Below are 19,874 nucleotides of genomic sequence, written 5' to 3'. Positions count from 1 at the left end.
AACAAATAGCCTCAATTTACTGTCATCATAGTCTTTATTGATAGTGCATTGATATCCTATTCATGTTCATAAGATCAGTGGTTTAGCATACAGAAGATATCATTTCTTCTTGATATCACATAAACAAGTTTTTATTAATAATTGTTGTTATCACAACTGTTCTTACGACAATAAGAATAAACACTGATAATAATTAATAGTCCGTTAAAACAAATAATTGTGCCTCAGGTTTAATGAATTTGTATTTTAAATACAGATCTTTAAACAATTTATAATTAAAATATTTTATATTAGACAATAATTTTCTTTATTAAAATTTAAAATTTTCAATAGTTTCCAAGAAAATAAGTTCTATTCAAATTCACTCTGTATATGTTAATGACTCTCATCAAAGAGTAACTTCAATGGCATTAGAAATTAATTTTTATACTGTGTTAGCGCTCAAACAATTAGTGTAGTGAACAAACAGAAGTCTTTAATATAGAATCCATTCATTCCTTCACCCAACAATATAGATGCTGGAGTAAGTGGCATTCCGTTTGTCATCCTGTCCGTTCACATAATACACAGTTTTACAGAATATTTTTTAAATTTTTATTCATTAAAATTTAAAACTATAGTACATTTTGAAGATTTGAATAGGTAATATTTATATAAAAGCAGAGTAATAACATTTGGGTAATAATAAAATAAGCTAGAATTTTTTTTATAGAATTATATATTATCAGTATATTCTATAAATTCAAAAATAATTAAATTGTTATTATTTTTAAACACAAATTTTTTAGCAGCTGTAAAAACAATAAAAGTCATCAAAATAATTTTCATAATACTTATAATTTAATGTTTGAAATTTAAATTTAAAATTAATGATGTATTTTAATTACAATTATAAATCTAAATCAATGATTATAATCATTAAAATGAATAATTATTAATTTTAATGCATAATCTGTATATTTTGCAAATGATTTTGAATGTTACAACTATTAGATAGAAGATGAAATACTTAAATACATATATTAAGTACAATGAAATAATATGTAATCCAAATAATGGTAAAAACATATATAAAATTAGTAATAAATTTTATAGGTATAAATCAAAATCTACCCGTTTTGAAGAATGAAACTCTGAATTTGAATTACATTTTCGTACCCATATGGGTTCTTTGAATCTATCTTCATCTTTCCACTTAAGCATTTGTTCAGTATCATAAGGACCAAACACTTCATTGCTCTCTAACGAAAACTTATACTCCCATTGCAGTTTGTCATCTAAATTACATTATGATAAACATTAATAGGATCAATACTTTTGGGTCTTACAATTTTTTTTTATCCCACAAACAGATTTTGTTTTACACATTATTTAAAGACTTAGATGCCAAGAAAAAATTGATTTGGTTTTACAATACCGGTGGCAGCAATAATGTATTTTGATAGCGACAATATATAATAGTTTACAGTTACAAGGTTCCTTATACTTTTAACTAGGTACATGTTGTAATCTTTGTGTTGTTAGATTTTTAACCTCATATTTTTTATCTTATTACCTTTAAGAATAATTAAAGGATAAAGAAACAGAAATGGAGAAATTTACAGATTATTTTAATAGAAGAATTCAACAAATTCAAAGAGATAAAACTACCAACCAAAGAAAAACTCTATCAGCAAATTTACATACTAAATACACCTAAAATAGTGTTCCAAGGAAATTTAAAAGATTTTATATATGTTCAATTTGATCATTTAATTATAATTATTAAATTATTTTCAAAGATTCATCAACTTGTTAATAAGTAAATTTTTGAGTACTTAAGACTAAATATTATGATAATATTTTTATTAGTTAATTTACCAGATGATTTCTCTGGTTCTTCTTTGCTAGTTGTACTTGTATTAACAAGCTTTTCTTTTTCTTTTTCATCAAAATCATCAGCATACATATCCAAATCTGAGGTCATTGATGATGATGGACCACCTTTATTTTCTGATTTGGCAATCTGTAAGCAAACATGAAAATATTTTAAACTGTTTTATGAAAATTTTCTAACAAGTTTAGAATTCATACTCCTTTTCAATGTTTCTAATTCATTTTATAAATAATTTTTTTCATCATAAACTTGGTAACATGATAAAAGCAATCATAAAAAAATTATATATTTTCACAATCTTAATAAAAATTTTTATTTTTTATAGTCATTGATTTTATTATTATTAATTTTTTGAAATAAAAATAGGAATATGTATAATTAATAACAATAACTTACAATTTGAGTAATCTGTTCATGTGTTTCTTGATATACATCCATATTTCCATTAGCTGTTAAAATTTGATTGGCTAATTCAGTAAGCCTCGTGACTTTTGATGATGATTCATCATCAGTACTTAATCCAGCTTTTTTCATTTTCCACCGTTCTGCAGTTGTAAGTCTTTTTGTTCCTCCTAGACGTCTTAATGCTTTAGACACGGTTTCTTTAGGCTCCATCAAATTAATTATTTCTTTATAAGCAGCAATAACATTAAATTGTTCACTTTCATCTACAATGTCATCTGATTTATTTGGTTCTTTAGACATATCTTTAATCTATAACTTACAATTTATATAAAACTATAACTTTTAAAATGCAATTAAAAAAACTAACTTTACACCAATCAATATTTTCTAGCCAATTATCTTGTATTTCTTTTTCTTTTTTCCAGTGATACATTCCTTCTGTATCAAAATGCCCTTCTTCAAGTTCTTCTTGCATATTAAATGGTGTTATTCTTATTTCACCATCTTGGCCCACTACACCATCTTCTTGTCCTATACAAATTACAATATAAAATGTTAGAATATTTTATTACAGTAAAATAAAACCCAGCACAGGGGGTCGCAGCACAGTGGTGACGTGGCATATTTGGGTCGAGTATAATAGATAAATTCACTTGAAATTTTTGCATTCATTTAATCTGCACTTTTATTTTTTAAACACTAAAATTTTCTTAGCATATTAACTAAATATATTTTTATAAAAGATATTTTCCTAATAAATATGAAATATTAATCATGTAAATATGTAATATTTCAAAATGGGGAATATCAAATATATAATAAAATTTATATAGTGATCTGAGACATTTTGATTTATTAAGGACATTTCTTGTCCTAGTATTTTAATTATAGCTTAATTATTTAAATAGGAAAACTACCACTCTTATCTAACTTTGAATCAATTTTATTGGGCAGACCTTTACATGTAGTTTTACTTAATTTACCTTCAATATCTTGCTCTTGCATAACATCATAATTCTTTTCATCAACACTGTCGTCATCATCTTCAGAATCAGCAATATTGTTTAATTTCTCAAACTTATTTTGATGATAGATCTCTTCCTCAAATTTTCTCTTATTCATTTTAAAAAGTTATTTAAAATCTTTGTTTAAAAAAAAAACAAATTTAGTAAGTTTTTTAAACAATACAGAATTAAACACTCTTCTTAAAAGTGTTTTATATAATTTAATATTAGAGTCGTTTATTCGTTATCGTAATTCATTAAATCACATGTGTTACCATTTACTATGATACTAATAGTTTTATCAATTCTTGTTTATCTGTTTAAAAGACTAGTCCTGCTGTTAATCGTATAATTTGTACTGTTTTTAATAATTACATTGTAAATATGTCTTAATTAGTGAAAGTTATTGACTTAAGAATAGTTGTTGTATAATATTTATTTTCAATAAAAAATTTAAATAGTACTGTAGATAAAATTATTTCCGAGATGGTACAATTCTCTTCAAATAGCGATTCAGACGAAATTTGGGAAGTCATAGATAAAGAAGATAATGGTAGTAATATTTCTACATTAGTTTAAATTTTTTATCGCTAATAATATTTATGATATATTTGTGTTTTGTTTAATTTGTGGAAAATATTGAAATTTGTTCTCATATTTTAAGAAGCTAAGAGACAAATAGAGAAATTAATTAAGAACATATATAAAGGAGAAAAAGTGGTACAATTTTTATTGAATTTTTAGATAACATGAATTTGATCAGAGAATAAATATTTCAAATTTAACACTTTAGTACCAATAATAGCAATAAAATTATGATATTAAGTCATATCTTTGCCTTTCAAAATTTATGTTTATATTATTTCTTATTATAAAATATTTTATATGATTCTCCTAAAAAATGGTTAAAATTGACTTATTTTAATTTTGCTTTAACCTTCTTGTGTATGAAAGTAAAGAGGAGACAAGGTACTCTGTAATTAATGAATTGATGTACCAGAGGAGTTATAAAAAAATAACTAATGTGGGTTTGTAGAAATTCAAGGTACATAACAGAGGAATCCACCAGGTTATCCTAAAATTTTATAAGAAAAGGTAATAGAAATGTAGTTAACCTATAGATAGGACTCTTATGAGTAATAAATAAGAATAGTGCCTTAAATACTATCTAATTAATTTTGTAATTTCAGATTAAAATTACAATTATAAAAGTTATTAATATAAACAAATTATAAAAGTTGACAATATAAACAAATTATATATTTATATGAATGTTCCCTTTAATTAAAATTTTTTGGTGTTGACACAAAACCTGGGGTTTGATTAGAAAATTTGTAAATTTGTATTTCATTTTCAAATAGTTTATCAAACTAATATTATAATTTTATATCATAAATTTTATTTACAGAAGATTTAAGAAATTTATCAGCTGCAGTTTATGCATTTATATTACTAATAATTGGTATACCATTATGGTGGAGAATGACTGAAGTTCAACGCCACTCTCTTCCTAATATAATGATCTCAGAATTAAGTAACAGTGAAATCATAATCTCAACAGACATATTTGTGTTTACAAATAATCCTTTACGTACAAATAATATTATCAGTACAATTGAATCATCATTCAATTCAAGTAAATTTTTATATTAAAAATATATTTATTTTATTGTTATAATTTTAATCTTTTAACAATAATTTTTTAGGTATATTTGCAATTAAAGCTCAGAAATCATCTCTTGTATCCAAAATTGATGATTTTAAACAATTAGAAACAATATTATCATCTGTAGGCTCTTTGCATTTAATTGAAACTAATCTTGTTGACAGTATTATAGTTGGTATCGGACGCAATATTTATTTTCCACCTAATACAAGTAATTTTCTTTAAAAAGTAAAAATGAGATTTAACAATTTTTATTATTTATTATAATCATTTTTCAGGTGTAGATGAATTAGTTAATTCATTAAAAAAAATATTACAAATTGATGCATTAACTGATTCAATGGAATCCATGTTAAATCCTGGTAAACATTCTGAAGATGAACAAGTTGTGTCTGATCGTCAACGTCGAATGCGACCATCGTCAGAATATAACATAATACTTACTGTTGTAAACCCTGAGCCTGATATTTTGAAAATAAATTGGACACCAGAAATTCCTTTAAATAGTAAATAACATTAAATATTGTTAAAGACTTTCCAAAAAGATTGGCATCAAAAGTTTTTCAAAAATCTTTTTTACATAAATTTGTAAAATTTATTATCCCCAGAATTAGTGTATATAAAATCAGGGATACTACAAATTCAGAAAATCGGGGAAAATTAAGGATAATTTTATTTGAGTTGTGAAATCTCTGGAATATCAAGGAATGTTATTAAAGTACCTGGAGTTTTGACAAAATTTTTTATAGTGTAGTACAGGATCGGACTGAGAGGCCAAAGGCCTAGAAGAGTAAATAATTGTGGCAGCCCAACTCGCTTCATAAAAATAAATGTGAAGCAAAAATATTAAAAATCAAAAATCAATTTTTCAAACCATTATACTTATCTTTCATCGCTTATAGATTGCAATCCAGAGAGCAATTGTTCCTTTTGCCCAATTCTTCTCTGGTGTGGATTGAAGTATATTTCTGTTAAAATGTATTTAAAAATTGGATTATTTATATGATATAGAATAGATGAATAATTTTATCATTTTTGTGATAATACTTTATTATTTACATTGGTACACTTACTCATTTTTATTTATTAAAGAAATAAGTGTATTATCTAACATTTTTTTTTTACCATTATTAATCTTGTTACTAAATTTCATTATTTGGTGGGGTGGGGTTTATTAAAGAGACCTTTTTTTTTTTAATGTAAATTTAAAATTGGTTCATATATAGTGTACACTTAGTAATCCGTTTTATTTTCTCTAAAATATTTTGGTGATATAAACTCTTTGGAAAGTCTTTTATTAATTATACCTTAATTATTTTATTATTTTTAAAAATATTAATTTATTTACTTGTCCATTATTTACAACTACAGAAAGTAATAAATTTGTTAACATTGATTTACCTTGTTTAAAACAATGTTACTAATCGCAAATTCACATATATAGGTAGTCCAATTTGAATTTTCCAATTAGAAAATTAATAAAATAAAATTTTAAAATTGCTTTAGTTATATATATTTTTAATATTTGACTATCACCATAATATAATATCATTAATATTTCAGGATATCTTTTGCCATTATTAAATCAATTAAGCTTAATTGCCCGATTCTCTGTTCAATCACAATGGTTGTATTTGATTGATTTAACACAAAAACCTACTAACTTGAATGGAACGTATGTATTGGATAAAAACCAAGCACAATATATCATTACTCCATTAGAAAAAAAACTTGGTATGTATTTTTTTAGATATTATTTGAAAACTTAGCATAATTTGAATTTTATTCAAAGAAATATATAGATAAAATATTTTCCTAAATACTTTAAGTAAATTAATGTTTCTACAGAAATGATTATTCTGAGAATTTAAACTTAATACTTTGTATAATTATGTCATATAATAAAAATATTACACTTGTAATTTACTTTTTGTGTTTAAAAATGTTTTATTTTCAGGTTCTGGTGTATCAAAAAGTCCATGTCTTCACTTTGTTGTTTATATTACACCATGTTCTTATATTCCATTATATTTTCAAGACAACAATAGGCTCACAACATCAATGATGTCAGCTCGTTGGGGTGGAGTACAGTTTTTAAATACTGATTCTAATAACTGCAATAAATCTGAAAGTTTTACACCTAATGATCTTAGTTTAATGGCTCCAATAATTACCCAATTCCACTCATTAATAGGTGTTCCAGATGTATCAAAATACATTTCTCTTATTCCTCTAAAATCATCTACTTTGCGTGCTTGGCAATTAGATTCTATGTATAGACTAAAAATTGTTGAACAATATATCAATGCGCGTATTACACTAACTTCTCTATCAAGACTTTTAGGTGAAATAAGTAATATTGTAATAATTGAAGAAGTTGGAAAAGCTGTTACAGAATCTGTGGAAGCTGCTTTATTAGTATTAACGTGTCTTGAGAATGGGCAGTTAGAAGAAGCTTTAAAATATAGCAAAATTGCTTTTGAAACCTCAGAGTTTGCTTTTACTCATCCATCATTATTAGCTTTACTTTATTTTCCTGATGATCAAAAATATGCAGTGTACATTCCATTGTTTTTACCTGTTATGATCCCTGTACTTATGTCATTAAAAGGCATAAAGAAATGGATTCAGTTTAAGTATAAATCTTAGTTTGTATTTTTCTATCTTAACAATTTTTAGATATGTAAATATTAATATTATTAATACATACTTTATTTAATGAATTTTTTTAACCTTCAAATAAATATCTGTATTTTTAGATTTTTTTTATTTTTTATTTAAAATTATTATTTAAATAGAAAATTTGTAAGTTTCAAGAATTGAAAGATCTTTGGTAATTTTCTGACAATTCTGAGTTATTTTTTTAAAGGTTAATGGAATATCAATTTAGGTGTGTAATAAAGTATGGAATTTCTAGAATTATTGTTAATTTTTAGCTAAATTTGTCTTTAAACGTGTGTTCCTCTGAAACAAAAGAATAAATTTATTAAATTTATTTTTTAAATTCTAAAATTATTATCTTGAGTACATAATGAATTAAAATCATTTTAATACATAAAGTAAGGAGGGTAGTAGTTACAGCTCATTACAGTGTATATTAAACATTAAATTTTATGATGCATGCTCCTCCTGAAATCTTTATTAAAATGGCTATAAAAACAGTTATTTGGAATTATTGAAAAATTATAGAAATAAAAATGAATATTTAGCTTCGATGAGGAACTTGGAAGATATTAATTTAATTATGATAAGTTGCGTTTTTTGTTAAGTCTGTTCATTAAAATTATAGCTTATACTGCATTGATTTTAATGATTAATACGTCAAAAGAAACCGATTTTAATCTAGTTAGAAAAATCCTTCGATTATAAATATTTAGAAAAATATCTCAATATTACAATACCGCAAAAATGAAATTAACCAAATTTTTTCTACATTAAAAAACAGCTATAACTTTTTAAAAATAATGATCCTAATGGAATTTTAACACGATATAAACGAGACAATGATCTCTCTTTTGGCAAATGTTTTGCAATATTTTAATGATAAACCCAACCTGAAGGGTTTGAAAGAGTCCACCCATGGAAGTAAAATTTTTTTTCCAACTCTATTATAGAAAATGCTTCTAACCCAACCTATATAAAAATGGTGTTTTTTTTTACACCGTAATAAAATTTATTGTATAACTTAGGAGACCGTTTACATATAGAAGGTTTCGGGACAATTTTTTTTATTTAATAGTATGTATCATAAGCTTAATTTATAATGTTATTGAAACTCTGTGTATTTCCGAAACATTTTCAAGTTTAAAAGGTTAACATACAAAAGTAATTTTTTTAAATACCTCTCTATAGGCAGGTAAATGGTTAGATTTTCAAAAAATGTATATAATAAAAGGAAAATACCTAAGGTATTTATAAAAAAAATTTTTTGTTTTGATCCAATCATTTTTTAAAAAGTTATATCAGTTTTAAAAGAATTGAAATGAGAGTGTGGACATAGCATAGTTGAGACAAGTATAAATGATATCTGACAGCGATTGAAATCGCTACCATAAAAAAAACTTCGATGCAAATAAGTAGATAGTGTTTAATTATATGACATTGGTGGATTATTCTTATTATTGAATTATGATTTATAAGTATAATATATGAATAAATATTTATTGTTGCAATTAAATATAGTTTGAAATTGGTATTTAATAGTTCAGTATTTTAATTTTTACAATAAATTATAAAAATGTATAAAGTAGTTTTTATGTCAAACATGTGTAAAAATCAAAGGACTTGGTGCAATACTTTTCATAAAAAAATATTTGTTTCTTATGAATAAATTTACTGGTCTACAAAAAATTTTCATCGGAGACCAAATTTCTATTACCTCTATTTTTTTATATTATTATTAATAAATTAAAAATGAGTAATAACATATAAAAAATTATAGATTAATATAAAATTCAATAACACATTAGCCGACAGATTCATAGGTCATATTAGGTACAGACTATTTCTGAATATCAATATATTATAGAATACTATAGGATATAACTATACAAAATATTTCAATTGTAACGTTTAATTAAACACCAAGAGTTACATAGAAATGTTTACTATAATTTTTATTAAAATGATTTATTACGATGAAAACGCAAAAAAAAAATAGTGATTTTAATGAAAATTTGAGCTCATCTCATGTTTTTACTGTTAATAGTAATTGTATAAGTTCCTGATCACATATCAATCAATCAGTACAATTTTTTAAATACTCGTAAAATTTTCTATTTGAAGTTGAGGTAAAATAGTATTTAAAAGTTTAACATTTTTAGGTATATTTGCAATTAAAGCTCAGAAATCATCTCTTGTATCCAAAATTGATGATTTTAAACAATTAGAAACAATATTACCATCTGTAGGCTCTTTGCATTTAATTGAAACTAATCTTGTTGACAGTATTATAGTTGGTTTCGGATTTTTAAGTTATAAACTCTTGTAATAATCAATTTTAAAAAAAAGTCAAGTATGACATTTTGAATCTAAAATTTGCTCGAATTATTTTTAACATATTAAAAATCAATAACTTGATAACAATTTTTTCTTTATTTTTAATTATTTTTAGCTTCGATGCGAAGCTGAGAAGATATTAATTTTACTATGATGTGTTTTTTTTTATTTATGTATTCGTTTTCTAAATAGTAATAATTTAAAAAAAACAGGTGATGGAAAAAATCTAATTGCATATTTGAAATAATGCAAATACATGGCCTTGCAAAATATATTATAGTCTATGCTGATTAAAAAATGTCTCATTTTAGTGATATGATTTTACTGTGTAATTCTCCCTTATATCTCCTTAAAAATTATGTCTAGGATTGCCCTTGTATAAATTATTTCAGTCAATATCTATTTAATAGTTGCAAATTGAAGTATTTGTATATAATTATGAAATCATTGTAGCTAAGATTGAAATATTTTTCTATTTTTTAAAACTTCTGCCAAAAAGCTGTTATATATTCATATAAATATTATGAATATTTACATATATATTAATTATATATGAATCATATAAATATTTATATGATTCAAAATGTAGTTTTCCAGTATGAAATTAGAAGATTTGTATATTCGTTATATTGACTTATCTATAAATTAGCGCTGTCCCGTTTAAATCTGTTGTTTTTATTAACCAATTAAATAGCGAATACTATAAGCCATAGTTTGATAAATGATAACAAAATCTTTTAACTGTTACTCAAAATAGTTTGAATTTTTTTTTATATTATTTTTACTCTTAACATATACGATTGTTTTAATTATGAGGTGATATTAAACGTTTTAATAATATTTTTACTATTTAACAAGCTAGTGTATAAACTACTCATATTAAAATGGCTGTATACGGTATGAAACAGTTAGAAGAACGACATGTTCCAACTACTGTTTTGAAAATGGAATGGTCTAATAAAATGGATTTGTTGGCTATTGCTAAAGAACACGGTAAATTTAAAAAAAACAACATAAATTTTAAACTTAAATGTTCATAATTATTGATGTAATGTGTGTAAGTTCTTAGAGCTTGTTTTATATTTCCAGGAGAAGTATCCTTGCATAGACTTACTTGGCAACGTGTTTGGTCCCTAGCTGCACCAGGTGAAAAAATTCTTGTAACAGCTATGGCTTGGAGGCCTGATGGAAAACAATTAGCAATAGCTTATGATTCTTGTACAATCTATTATTGTTTTATTTAACTGTTGAATCAAATAAATATATGATAAAATTTTTTAGGTGATTTATTACTACTTAACATCGAAAACAGAGAGATTGCGTATAGTAAAAGAACTGATAGTAAAATCACTTCATTAGTATGGGTTCAGCAAGAAAAACCTCAAAAAAGAGAAACCATTGATTCTGTTTTAACAAAAGTAACTTTTGAAAAATTAAATTTTAATTAATTTTTTTAATCAAGAATTTTTTTATCATTATAGACAAAGGGAATAGATTATCTTCCTAAACTTCAAAACTTAGCTACTAGAGATGGACCTGAAGAAGAAAAAAAATTACCAAAAAGTCAAGATATTCTAAATCTTTTACTTGTTGGAATGGAAAATTGTGAAGTACAAATTTTAGCTTTAGGTATTTTTTTATGCGGGACATTAAAGTTAGCTGAAATATTTGGAAAAGAAGGAACTGTATTAAATATGTGTATGCCTGTAGATTTTAGCTACTTATATATTGCTATACAATATTTTTATGGTCAGGTAGAACTTGTTACTATTAAATTACAAGAGAATAACACCAATTGGAATGATGTTTATGTTTTATCATTCAAACATGACCAATTGTTGTACTCACTTGATTATTTGGACCAAACTATGAAAAATATTTTAGAAACTTGGGAAAATGTTTCATTAATGGAAATGGAATTAAAATTGAGTTCATATGCTCCTGAAGATCCAGTAAAAGTATCTACAGAATTATTGGAATTATTGATTTATGGTGTGTTATCAGAGCGTATGGAACAATTCTTAAAAAAAGACTTAACTGATAAAGGAATTAAAAAAATTGGTTTATCTATTGAATCAAGTCATACTAATATTCAAAAGCTTGTTGTAAAACAATTATCTGAAGTCACAAATCACATTTTATTTCAATTAGTTGAAATATCTGGAATGTCATTAAAAAAATTTGAATGTTTAGGTTTAACTGAAAATAGTATTGAAAAAGCCATAAGATCTGTCAATATTTTTCTACGAAAATGTAATGAAGTACAAATAGTGATAGAAGAGTCATTGACAAAATATAAATTATTTTTTAAATGGTTATATGGAATGATGGTTAAGCTTAATGATGAAAATACTGTAGTAGATCCTTCTCTCACAGATACCTCACAACAAGAACTTAATCTTTTAGCAGAATACATTTATGATTTAGGTGAAAAAGCTGAACGTAATAACTATAAATTAGATTGTGTTGGTCAATATTTTTTGGATAAAGAATTAGAATTTCCATATGAAACACATAACCAATGGAGGAGTATATTACATGATAATCCTTGCTTAGAAGAAAATCCCATTATTACTCCAGAACTTAAAAAGGCATCTTTAATGCAACAGTTTAATGTATTAAAAAATGATCTGGTAAATATATTTGCTCAAAAAAAGTCTTTCTTTGATAAATCTTTTGTGTTCTACAACAATGTCTTACTAAGTAATCATAGTCAAACTAATTTAGTTCATAAAGTAACTATGGTTGATATGCCTAAACACAAATTATTAGTTTGCTGTGTTGATCAAAATGCTTATGATTTCAGTTTTTATGAAATGATGGCTTATGATGATACACTTGAAGTTTCTCAAAGAAGTACCAATGTGTTTTATATGAATGAAGGAACAAAACAAACTATTTATGACATTCAATTTTACAGCCAAGAGTTTTTATCTATTCTTACTGAAACCATAGATTCGGATAATCGTAATTCATTATTTATACAATTATCCACAAGTAGTTTACGTAGTCATTGTTCTACTGATGGACTATGTGTTTGTAATATAGCATCACAACAAATTGATTATACTAGCAGAGTCATAGAAAATATGATTGCAACCAAGTTTTCTGTTTGTGGTACAAGAAAAGTAGCTGTGCTATTATCACAGAGTAAACATAAAGTCAGATTATTTGAAATGGAAGTTGAAGACGAAGAAGATGATGAAGAAGACGATAATATGGATGTTACTCGTGATTCAAGTTTTGAGTGAATCAAATTAATCTTTCTCATTTTATATCAAAATAATGTTATTTGTTTTTTAATAACTAATATTTATTTATAATAATAAAAGTTAAATGTTATAAAAATATTTATTTATTCTTATTTCTAGAATTAAGTTTTTGTCTCATTTTTAATCTTGTCTAGATCAACATCATTTTCTAAAGTAGGATTGTCAATACCATGGTGGAAAATGTTGTCTTTTGTAACATTAGTCTTTCTATACATTTGTTTATCTTTGGAAATATCTTCATCGGAATCATCTTCTGAAAAATATTATGATTAAAATACTAAAAATAATATAGTATTTTTCTGTTAGTTGAATTAAAATTTACCTCTAAAATGTAATGTTCTATTGCTCGTCTTGTAGGTTGTTAAATAATATAAGTACATTAATAAAGTTATCAAAACCAATACACTAATTACAGCGACCACTCGAACCATATTAACCTTTATGTAAACAAAAATTGATTATTTTTATGAAATCAACTAAATATTTTATAAGATATAAGTAACCTAAAAATTAATTAGAATGTTATTATAAAAATGACTTATAAATTGAACATGAATTACGTAAGGGCAAATCCCATGCTGACTTATTAGGCTGCTCAGAATTTTTTAATTAATCGATTTCAGCCTATTTGAATTTATACCTTTTTTTTATCATATAATTTTGGTAAAAAGGGTGATATAAATGTCGCCCTTGTTCTATGGACATCTAGTGAGCACGAGCTTATAAGAGCGCGCGCTGAACTATTTTTGTCTAGTTAAATAAATATATTTGAGTCATAAAATAACGAAAAAAAAGGTTTTAACGATTAAAAACTGTTTAGCGCCTTACTAAAAAAAGTTCAGGATCTACACCTAATGTCTATAAGTGCTTAGTTAAAGCAATAAAACTATACATAAAAATGTTATAATTGTTTTTATTAAACTATCAAATGGTTACAGTTAATTAATATTTTAGTGACGTTAAAAACAGTGAAATTTGATTTTTAGTCGTATGTTTTATTATAGTGTTTATATGAAGACGCTCTGTATAAAAATAAAATTTGATTTTACTTTAGAGTGCTAAACAAAATTTAACTATAACATTTTTTAATTTTTATTTAATAAAATTTTTGTAAATACTTACATATAGTAAATCACGCAATTTTATTTACTCAAAGACGCCAATTCTCAGTTAATCTTGTCCTTAAGCACCTACGCAACGTTAAAAATAGTACTAAATCATTGTTAAACTGACTAACGAGCAGTATATACCGTACTATTAAAATTATAATATTTTATAATCATTATATATACTAGCTTACAATTCATTTAACATATTATTTAATAAGAATTAATGAATAATAATATTTAATTTTATTTATAAAAATGTACTAAAAAAAAAAAAAAAAAATTGGAACATAATTTAGTAATATATAAAACTATTGAAATTTATAAGTCAGCAGGGCGCGAATAACAACTATAAAATGTACTACATGAAAATAAAATTTACTCTTAATAATAAATTTTAAGGTCTAAAAAATTAGCTTGCAAAAAAATTATTTTTAATTCTGTATAAAAGGAAAATTTAATAAAAATTTTAATGATTTTTCCTAAGATCTTATTAGTAAATATTACTACTACCTATCTTAAAAATTTATTGTGTCCGCAATACACATGCCTAGAGATCGGCGACAATGTAGTCACCCAACCCAACCAGTTTCAATTTTAAGAATGGATTTAATAAACTAACGAGTCTTTTAAATAATTAAGTAAAATTCAAATAATTAAACTTACTGTGTAATCATGCTCCCATACATCTTCCCAGTCTTTTTTTATTGCTAACTGTACAGATTTTACAAACAATGTTTCGCCTTCTAAGTGCTTGCAAATGCAAGTATAAACGCCAATTTCTTCAGATGTTACCTCCTACACAATAGAAATAAATTTTATAAAATTACAAATTTTGATTTACTCAAAAATATTTTTAAGGCTGACCTTAATGAATAAAGTCCCTGTGAGCACTTCATATCTGAATTTAGAATGACCTATGTCGTGTCCTGGACCAATCATTATATTTGGTTTGAACCACCAAAACTGAAATCTATGTTCATCATCATTACTTGGACACTGAAGAATAGCTGTATCTCCTGGAGCAACTTCAATTATTTTATTTTCCTCTGATAATGAATCGTTTGAATCTTTCTGATTAATTGGTAAACTAGACACAGTGTTAATAAAAAATAAACAAACCATAACTGTCCGCATTTCTATGACCTATACAAAATGCAAAATAATAACAAATAAAAGACTTTTAATAAATCGGGTGTAATAAACACCTAGTAATTTACAGCACAGTGCACAATTGCACAGCTGCTGTGTTTATGACATTTAATAAGCGTCAGTCATTTATAAAAACAAAGCTTATAATTTGAATTAGATGTAAACATTTTGATGAACAGTGTTAAACTGAAGCACTGTCATTGCATTCGAAAATAACTAATTTATTTTTTTAACAAAATTGTTGACATCTATCCAATTTATTTTGTTTAGGTATAGCAACGCTAAGCGCAACGATAGTTTTGGTTTTGGTAGAAAACGAATCTATTACTGATCATCGGGTGGTCGTCATTTAAGGTACTCAATAGTCATTACAATCATTACTGGTTCATTAACTATTTGGGATAAATCGACCTTGAGTTATTATTTTTTATTTGTGTACAAAAATCAATTTATATTTATTTTAATTTAAGATGATGTGTTTTTATTTCGTTGAATTGTGTATACAAATTCTACGAACATTAAGCTAAAGTCATTGAAGTTCTGTTGTATTATTTTATTAATTGCCCTTGTCACCATTGGATTTTTTTTTAAATTTAGTGTTAAAGCTATTTGACTAGGTCAAACTATATCTATATAAAAGTTTTAATATTTAAACAATCTGAATTAATATAACCATTAGTTTTATCAGTTACCTAAACCTCATTATCAATTGGCAATTGATAAAAATCAAAATTATCGAAGAAGTTCAAAATATCTATTCTTACGTGATATAAATTAATATGTTTGAAGAAAGAATTTTTTTTATTTAATAATATAATATTCTTTATCACACAAACTTAATAAAATACAATTTGTTTACTGTAAAGCTTTAGAAAAAAGAAACCTATGTTTTATAATCGAATATATTTGTTGACTTTTAATAAAATTTTGCTCTACAAACAATAAAGGTTCAAACACATGTCGTGGAAACTAAATTCTAGCATTGTCCAATCAGATGAAGGGCAGTATCTATCTGAAAACTGGAAACAATTTTCAAATTAAAATCTTATATAGGAAAAATAATATAAATTTTTAGGTAAAACTTTTACCTAAACATTTTACCGTAAAAGAGACTTATTTAAACCTTAGATTTAATGAAGTACCTAGAATTTTTTTCTACGTTTGGTTTTATTTAACAAAACTTTTCTTTCCAACCTCCTTAACTAGTCGAAATGTCGAACCTAACAAAATGTATTATTTTCTAAATAAATTCATCATTGAAATTTAAAATAATTTTGTTATCACTATGTTACGATAAAAAAAATTATTATTGTAATTATGTAATAATTCTATAATTGTTTTTATAAAAAAAAAAAACAAGTAAATACCAAGCCATTATACATTATGAATAAATATCGAAATTTTTTTCTATTGTATATTTTTTTAGGGTACAGGCATATAACTGGGATTCGAAACGTTATCGAATGTAAAGCGCTTAATTAAATAGAATTTTTTTTTTTTTGACATATTTGAAAATATTTTATTATAGAAGCATATTTTACATAAAAAAAGGATATAAAATAATATATTAATCAATTTGATAGAATTTCAATGATTTTTGTTATGTATTAAAATACACAATAAAAATTACTTTATGAAGAAAAATACAATATAACTTTAAAATTGTAAAAATTATCTCAAGTTTATTTTATTTTATTCAATGTTTATTCTTAACTTAAGAAGTATAATTTATTTGTTTATTATTAATGTGAATATTCTAATTAAAAATGAATTTATTTTAAATTACTAGCCAATGTGATGTTAATAAACACATACATTATTTTAATAAATTTAACTTTATAGAAGGAAACCTGATGGAAATTTACTAAGTATCACAACTAAATTTAATTACAAACTTAGTTAAGCTATATTTAAAAATGTTTAATATCACTAGATCTCTTGATGGAAGGTCAGAAAAATCTCTAACTAACTTATACACTAAGTTATACCAATAACCTACTTATACACTTTAACTAACCTATGCTATATTAGACCTATTTTTTATTCTTCGTTTTATTTTGGAGATACTAAATATTGCAGTTAATGGAGAAGCAACATCTGGTTACGCTACTAAATAAGAGAAAATAGTTTAATTTCAAAATAATAAATAGCAAATACAATGCCCCACAAAATATTTCAAGTTTTTATAATTAAAATATTCTTCAGCATTAACATTTTTAACAATATTTATTATTAGTTCCTTGAAAGTTCTATTAGCAGTAGTGTTATGAAGGGTTTACAGGAGTATATGGCGTATACCCTCATTCGATTTTGTAAATTAATGTATACTCGATAAAAGTAATACAAATATATGTTTTTATATATTCGTAACCTTAAAATAAAAAAATGATGTAGATATTGTATGTGATTGGAAATTGGATACATTATCTATGACCACAATATGTTATTATATCTATGGCATGTAAGAAAAACCTTCACCTTACCACTAATATTACATGAAAATTGAAAAATAATAACACTCGAATCTCTGATTTTATCCAGTAATATTTATACGAAAACACCACTAGCTATTAGTATTACAAAATCATATCTATTTCCATTAATTATGGAAACTTTTTAGCCACCGTTGACTATGAAACTACCGCCGTGGATGAAAATTGTAGATAATTTATGCTTATTAAAAAATAAATAAATATTTATATGTTAACTAATAGGATATTGGTGAGTCAAGTACTGGTAACTTACTATTTCTTCTGATTGGAGTTATAATATTTTTTTTCTTTTTATAAAATAAATGCATCATATCATGTAAATTGAATGTAACTATTTAAAGTAGCTTATTAATTACAAATTAACGATTAAGTTTAACTTAACTAGACTGGAACTTTTTAGAAAATACCAATAAAAAAACTGGAGATGTAAATATATTAAAATCTATGAAAGATTAAAAAATGCAAAAATAATTTTGACACATGAGTATCTATAAAATAAATGTCTAAATATAAATAATTTAATAAGCTTTTATTAGTTAAAAATTTAATTCTATAAATAATTTATTCGAAGTATTTTAATTTTCGAAATATTCTCACGAACTTGTCCAGGNGGATACATTATCTATGACCACAATATGTTATTATATCTATGGCATGTAAGAAAAACCTTCACCTTACCACTAATATTACATGAAAATTGAAAAATAATAACACTCGAATCTCTGATTTTATCCAGTAATATTTATACGAAAACACCACTAGCTATTAGTATTACAAAATCATATCTATTTCCATTAATTATGGAAACTTTTTAGCCACCGTTGACTATGAAACTACCGCCGTGGATGAAAATTGTAGATAATTTATGCTTATTAAAAAATAAATAAATATTTATATGTTAACTAATAGGATATTGGTGAGTCAAGTACTGGTAACTTACTATTTCTTCTGATTGGAGTTATAATATTTTTTTTCTTTTTATAAAATAAATGCATCATATCATGTAAATTGAATGTAACTATTTAAAGTAGCTTATTAATTACAAATTAACGATTAAGTTTAACTTAACTAGACTGGAACTTTTTAGAAAATACCAATAAAAAAACTGGAGATGTAAATATATTAAAATCTATGAAAGATTAAAAAATGCAAAAATAATTTTGACACATGAGTATCTATAAAATAAATGTCTAAATATAAATAATTTAATAAGCTTTTATTAGTTAAAAATTTAATTCTATAAATAATTTATTCGAAGTATTTTAATTTTCGAAATATTCTCACGAACTTGTCCAGGTAGGTTTATGAATTATTTTAAAATGTTTACCTTGATCTTGAATTTTCGAACATTAATCATTTACGCTTTGATCGGCCATTAATGCTTTCCGAGGTGCGTGCAAGCGATGCGAAACGGTAATGATAGTGGTTCTGGTAGTCCAAAGATCGCCAAATTGATCTTGGCTAGATAATTCTATCACACCACTATTTTTAATACTACACCATGTCAATTTGTCGTCATTGGGAATCATTCAAGTAGAAATCTAGTTAATTTGTTCCTAGTAAGTGAGATATCCAAAGAAATCCAATACTTTTAACCTTGCCATATTATAATACAGTATTGTTATTTATATTAAAAAAAAAAAAAGGCAATTATAAAAAAATATGTTTTAGGTTTAGTTCCCTTAATTAGTAAGTAATTCCAATTTCTATTATATGTTTGATGATAACTTTTCTTTAATTATTAACATTTACAAAGCATGATTATTTATTATATTAAATATGATATAAAATAATGCAATACTAATATTTATAAATTTAATATGTATGATTTAAAATTGTGAAATTTATGAATGTCATGCAATTTTATCATTTATTTTTTTTCGATTAGTATTGCAGAAGAAAT

The 19,874-nt window shown here is 24.4% G+C and overlaps 4 protein-coding genes across 9 annotated transcripts; 2 read left to right on the top strand and 2 right to left on the bottom strand.

The window, feature by feature from the left end:
• Positions 1-925: 925 nt before the first annotated feature.
• On the bottom strand, positions 926-3,532 carry LOC126896796 (CD2 antigen cytoplasmic tail-binding protein 2 homolog). Its single transcript, XM_050669889.1, has 5 exons — positions 3,265-3,532; positions 2,649-2,812; positions 2,273-2,590; positions 1,861-2,005; positions 926-1,277 (listed from the first exon to the last, which is right to left on the bottom strand). The coding sequence occupies exons 1-5, from the start codon at positions 3,401-3,403 to the stop codon at positions 1,090-1,092; spliced, it is 954 nt and encodes a 317-aa protein (XP_050525846.1). The 5' UTR covers positions 3,404-3,532; the 3' UTR covers positions 926-1,089.
• Positions 3,533-3,626: 94 nt separating this feature from the next.
• LOC126896794 (GPI transamidase component PIG-S) lies at positions 3,627-7,711 on the top strand. 3 transcript variants are annotated; one of them, XM_050669886.1, is made up of 6 exons: positions 3,627-3,838; positions 4,697-4,921; positions 4,992-5,162; positions 5,230-5,457; positions 6,515-6,685; positions 6,909-7,711. In XM_050669886.1, the coding sequence occupies exons 1-6, from the start codon at positions 3,772-3,774 to the stop codon at positions 7,598-7,600; spliced, it is 1,554 nt and encodes a 517-aa protein (XP_050525843.1). In that variant the 5' UTR covers positions 3,627-3,771; the 3' UTR covers positions 7,601-7,711. The 3 variants fall into 3 exon arrangements, with proteins under 3 accessions (XP_050525843.1, XP_050525842.1, XP_050525844.1); XM_050669885.1 differs by having other exon boundaries at positions 4,694-4,921; XM_050669887.1 differs by lacking the exon at positions 3,627-3,838 and adding an exon at positions 3,885-4,005 and having other exon boundaries at positions 4,694-4,921.
• Positions 7,712-10,682: 2,971 nt separating this feature from the next.
• LOC126897087 (anaphase-promoting complex subunit 4) lies at positions 10,683-13,299 on the top strand. Its single transcript, XM_050670520.1, has 4 exons — positions 10,683-10,942; positions 11,039-11,167; positions 11,231-11,367; positions 11,431-13,299. Exons 1-4 carry the CDS (start codon positions 10,834-10,836, stop codon positions 13,198-13,200), a joined length of 2,145 nt encoding a protein of 714 aa, XP_050526477.1. The 5' UTR covers positions 10,683-10,833; the 3' UTR covers positions 13,201-13,299.
• Positions 13,238-19,428, bottom strand: LOC126897095 (uncharacterized). Of its 4 annotated transcripts, none has more exons than XM_050670528.1 (5): positions 19,299-19,428; positions 15,195-15,473; positions 14,994-15,125; positions 13,544-13,658; positions 13,238-13,471 (listed from the first exon to the last, which is right to left on the bottom strand). In XM_050670528.1, the coding sequence occupies exons 1-5, from the start codon at positions 19,326-19,328 to the stop codon at positions 13,323-13,325; spliced, it is 705 nt and encodes a 234-aa protein (XP_050526485.1). In that variant the 5' UTR covers positions 19,329-19,428; the 3' UTR covers positions 13,238-13,322. The 4 variants fall into 4 exon arrangements, with proteins under 4 accessions (XP_050526485.1, XP_050526484.1, XP_050526486.1 ...); XM_050670527.1 differs by having other exon boundaries at positions 13,238-13,474; positions 19,299-19,427; XM_050670529.1 differs by lacking the exon at positions 19,299-19,428 and adding an exon at positions 15,536-15,676 and having other exon boundaries at positions 13,238-13,474.
• Between the last annotated feature and the right edge of the window lie 446 nt (positions 19,429-19,874).

The sequence above is a fragment of the Daktulosphaira vitifoliae genome, unplaced genomic scaffold (assembly GCF_025091365.1).
Source record: "Daktulosphaira vitifoliae isolate Bord-2020 unplaced genomic scaffold, ASM2509136v1 Scaffold_1, whole genome shotgun sequence".
NCBI lineage: Eukaryota > Metazoa > Arthropoda > Insecta > Hemiptera > Phylloxeridae > Daktulosphaira > Daktulosphaira vitifoliae.
This window is presented reverse-complemented; position numbering and strand designations above follow the sequence as displayed.

What these genes read in the sequence shown, in the direction of transcription:
- LOC126896794 (XM_050669885.1), top strand. Translation starts at nt 3,772, where the DNA reads ATGGTACAATTCTCTTCAAATAGCGATTCAGACGAAATTTGGGAAGTC. An exon ending in TTATTTTCCACCTAATACAA is followed by an intron (nt 5,163 to 5,229) that starts GTAATTTTCTTT and finishes ATCATTTTTCAG; the next exon opens with GTGTAGATGAATTAGTTAAT. An exon ending in TCCATTAGAAAAAAAACTTG is followed by an intron (nt 6,686 to 6,908) that starts GTATGTATTTTT and finishes TTTTATTTTCAG; the next exon opens with GTTCTGGTGTATCAAAAAGT.
- LOC126897087 (XM_050670520.1), top strand. Translation starts at nt 10,834, where the DNA reads ATGGCTGTATACGGTATGAAACAGTTAGAAGAACGACATGTTCCAACT. An exon ending in GGCTATTGCTAAAGAACACG is followed by an intron (nt 10,943 to 11,038) that starts GTAAATTTAAAA and finishes TTATATTTCCAG; the next exon opens with GAGAAGTATCCTTGCATAGA. An exon ending in TTGATTCTGTTTTAACAAAA is followed by an intron (nt 11,368 to 11,430) that starts GTAACTTTTGAA and finishes TTATCATTATAG; the next exon opens with ACAAAGGGAATAGATTATCT.
- LOC126896796 (XM_050669889.1), bottom strand. Translation starts at nt 3,403, where the DNA reads ATGAATAAGAGAAAATTTGAGGAAGAGATCTATCATCAAAATAAGTTT. An exon ending in GCAAGAGCAAGATATTGAAG is followed by an intron (nt 2,813 to 3,264) that starts GTAAATTAAGTA and finishes TAATTTGTATAG; the next exon opens with GACAAGAAGATGGTGTAGTG. An exon ending in AGAACCAGAGAAATCATCTG is followed by an intron (nt 1,278 to 1,860) that starts GTAAATTAACTA and finishes AATGTAATTTAG; the next exon opens with ATGACAAACTGCAATGGGAG.
- LOC126897095 (XM_050670527.1), bottom strand. Translation starts at nt 19,328, where the DNA reads ATGATTAATGTTCGAAAATTCAAGATCAAG. An exon ending in CAGGGACTTTATTCATTAAG is followed by an intron (nt 15,126 to 15,194) that starts GTCAGCCTTAAA and finishes TCTATTGTGTAG; the next exon opens with GAGGTAACATCTGAAGAAAT. An exon ending in TATGGGAGCATGATTACACA is followed by an intron (nt 13,659 to 14,993) that starts GTAAGTTTAATT and finishes GTTTACATAAAG; the next exon opens with GTTAATATGGTTCGAGTGGT.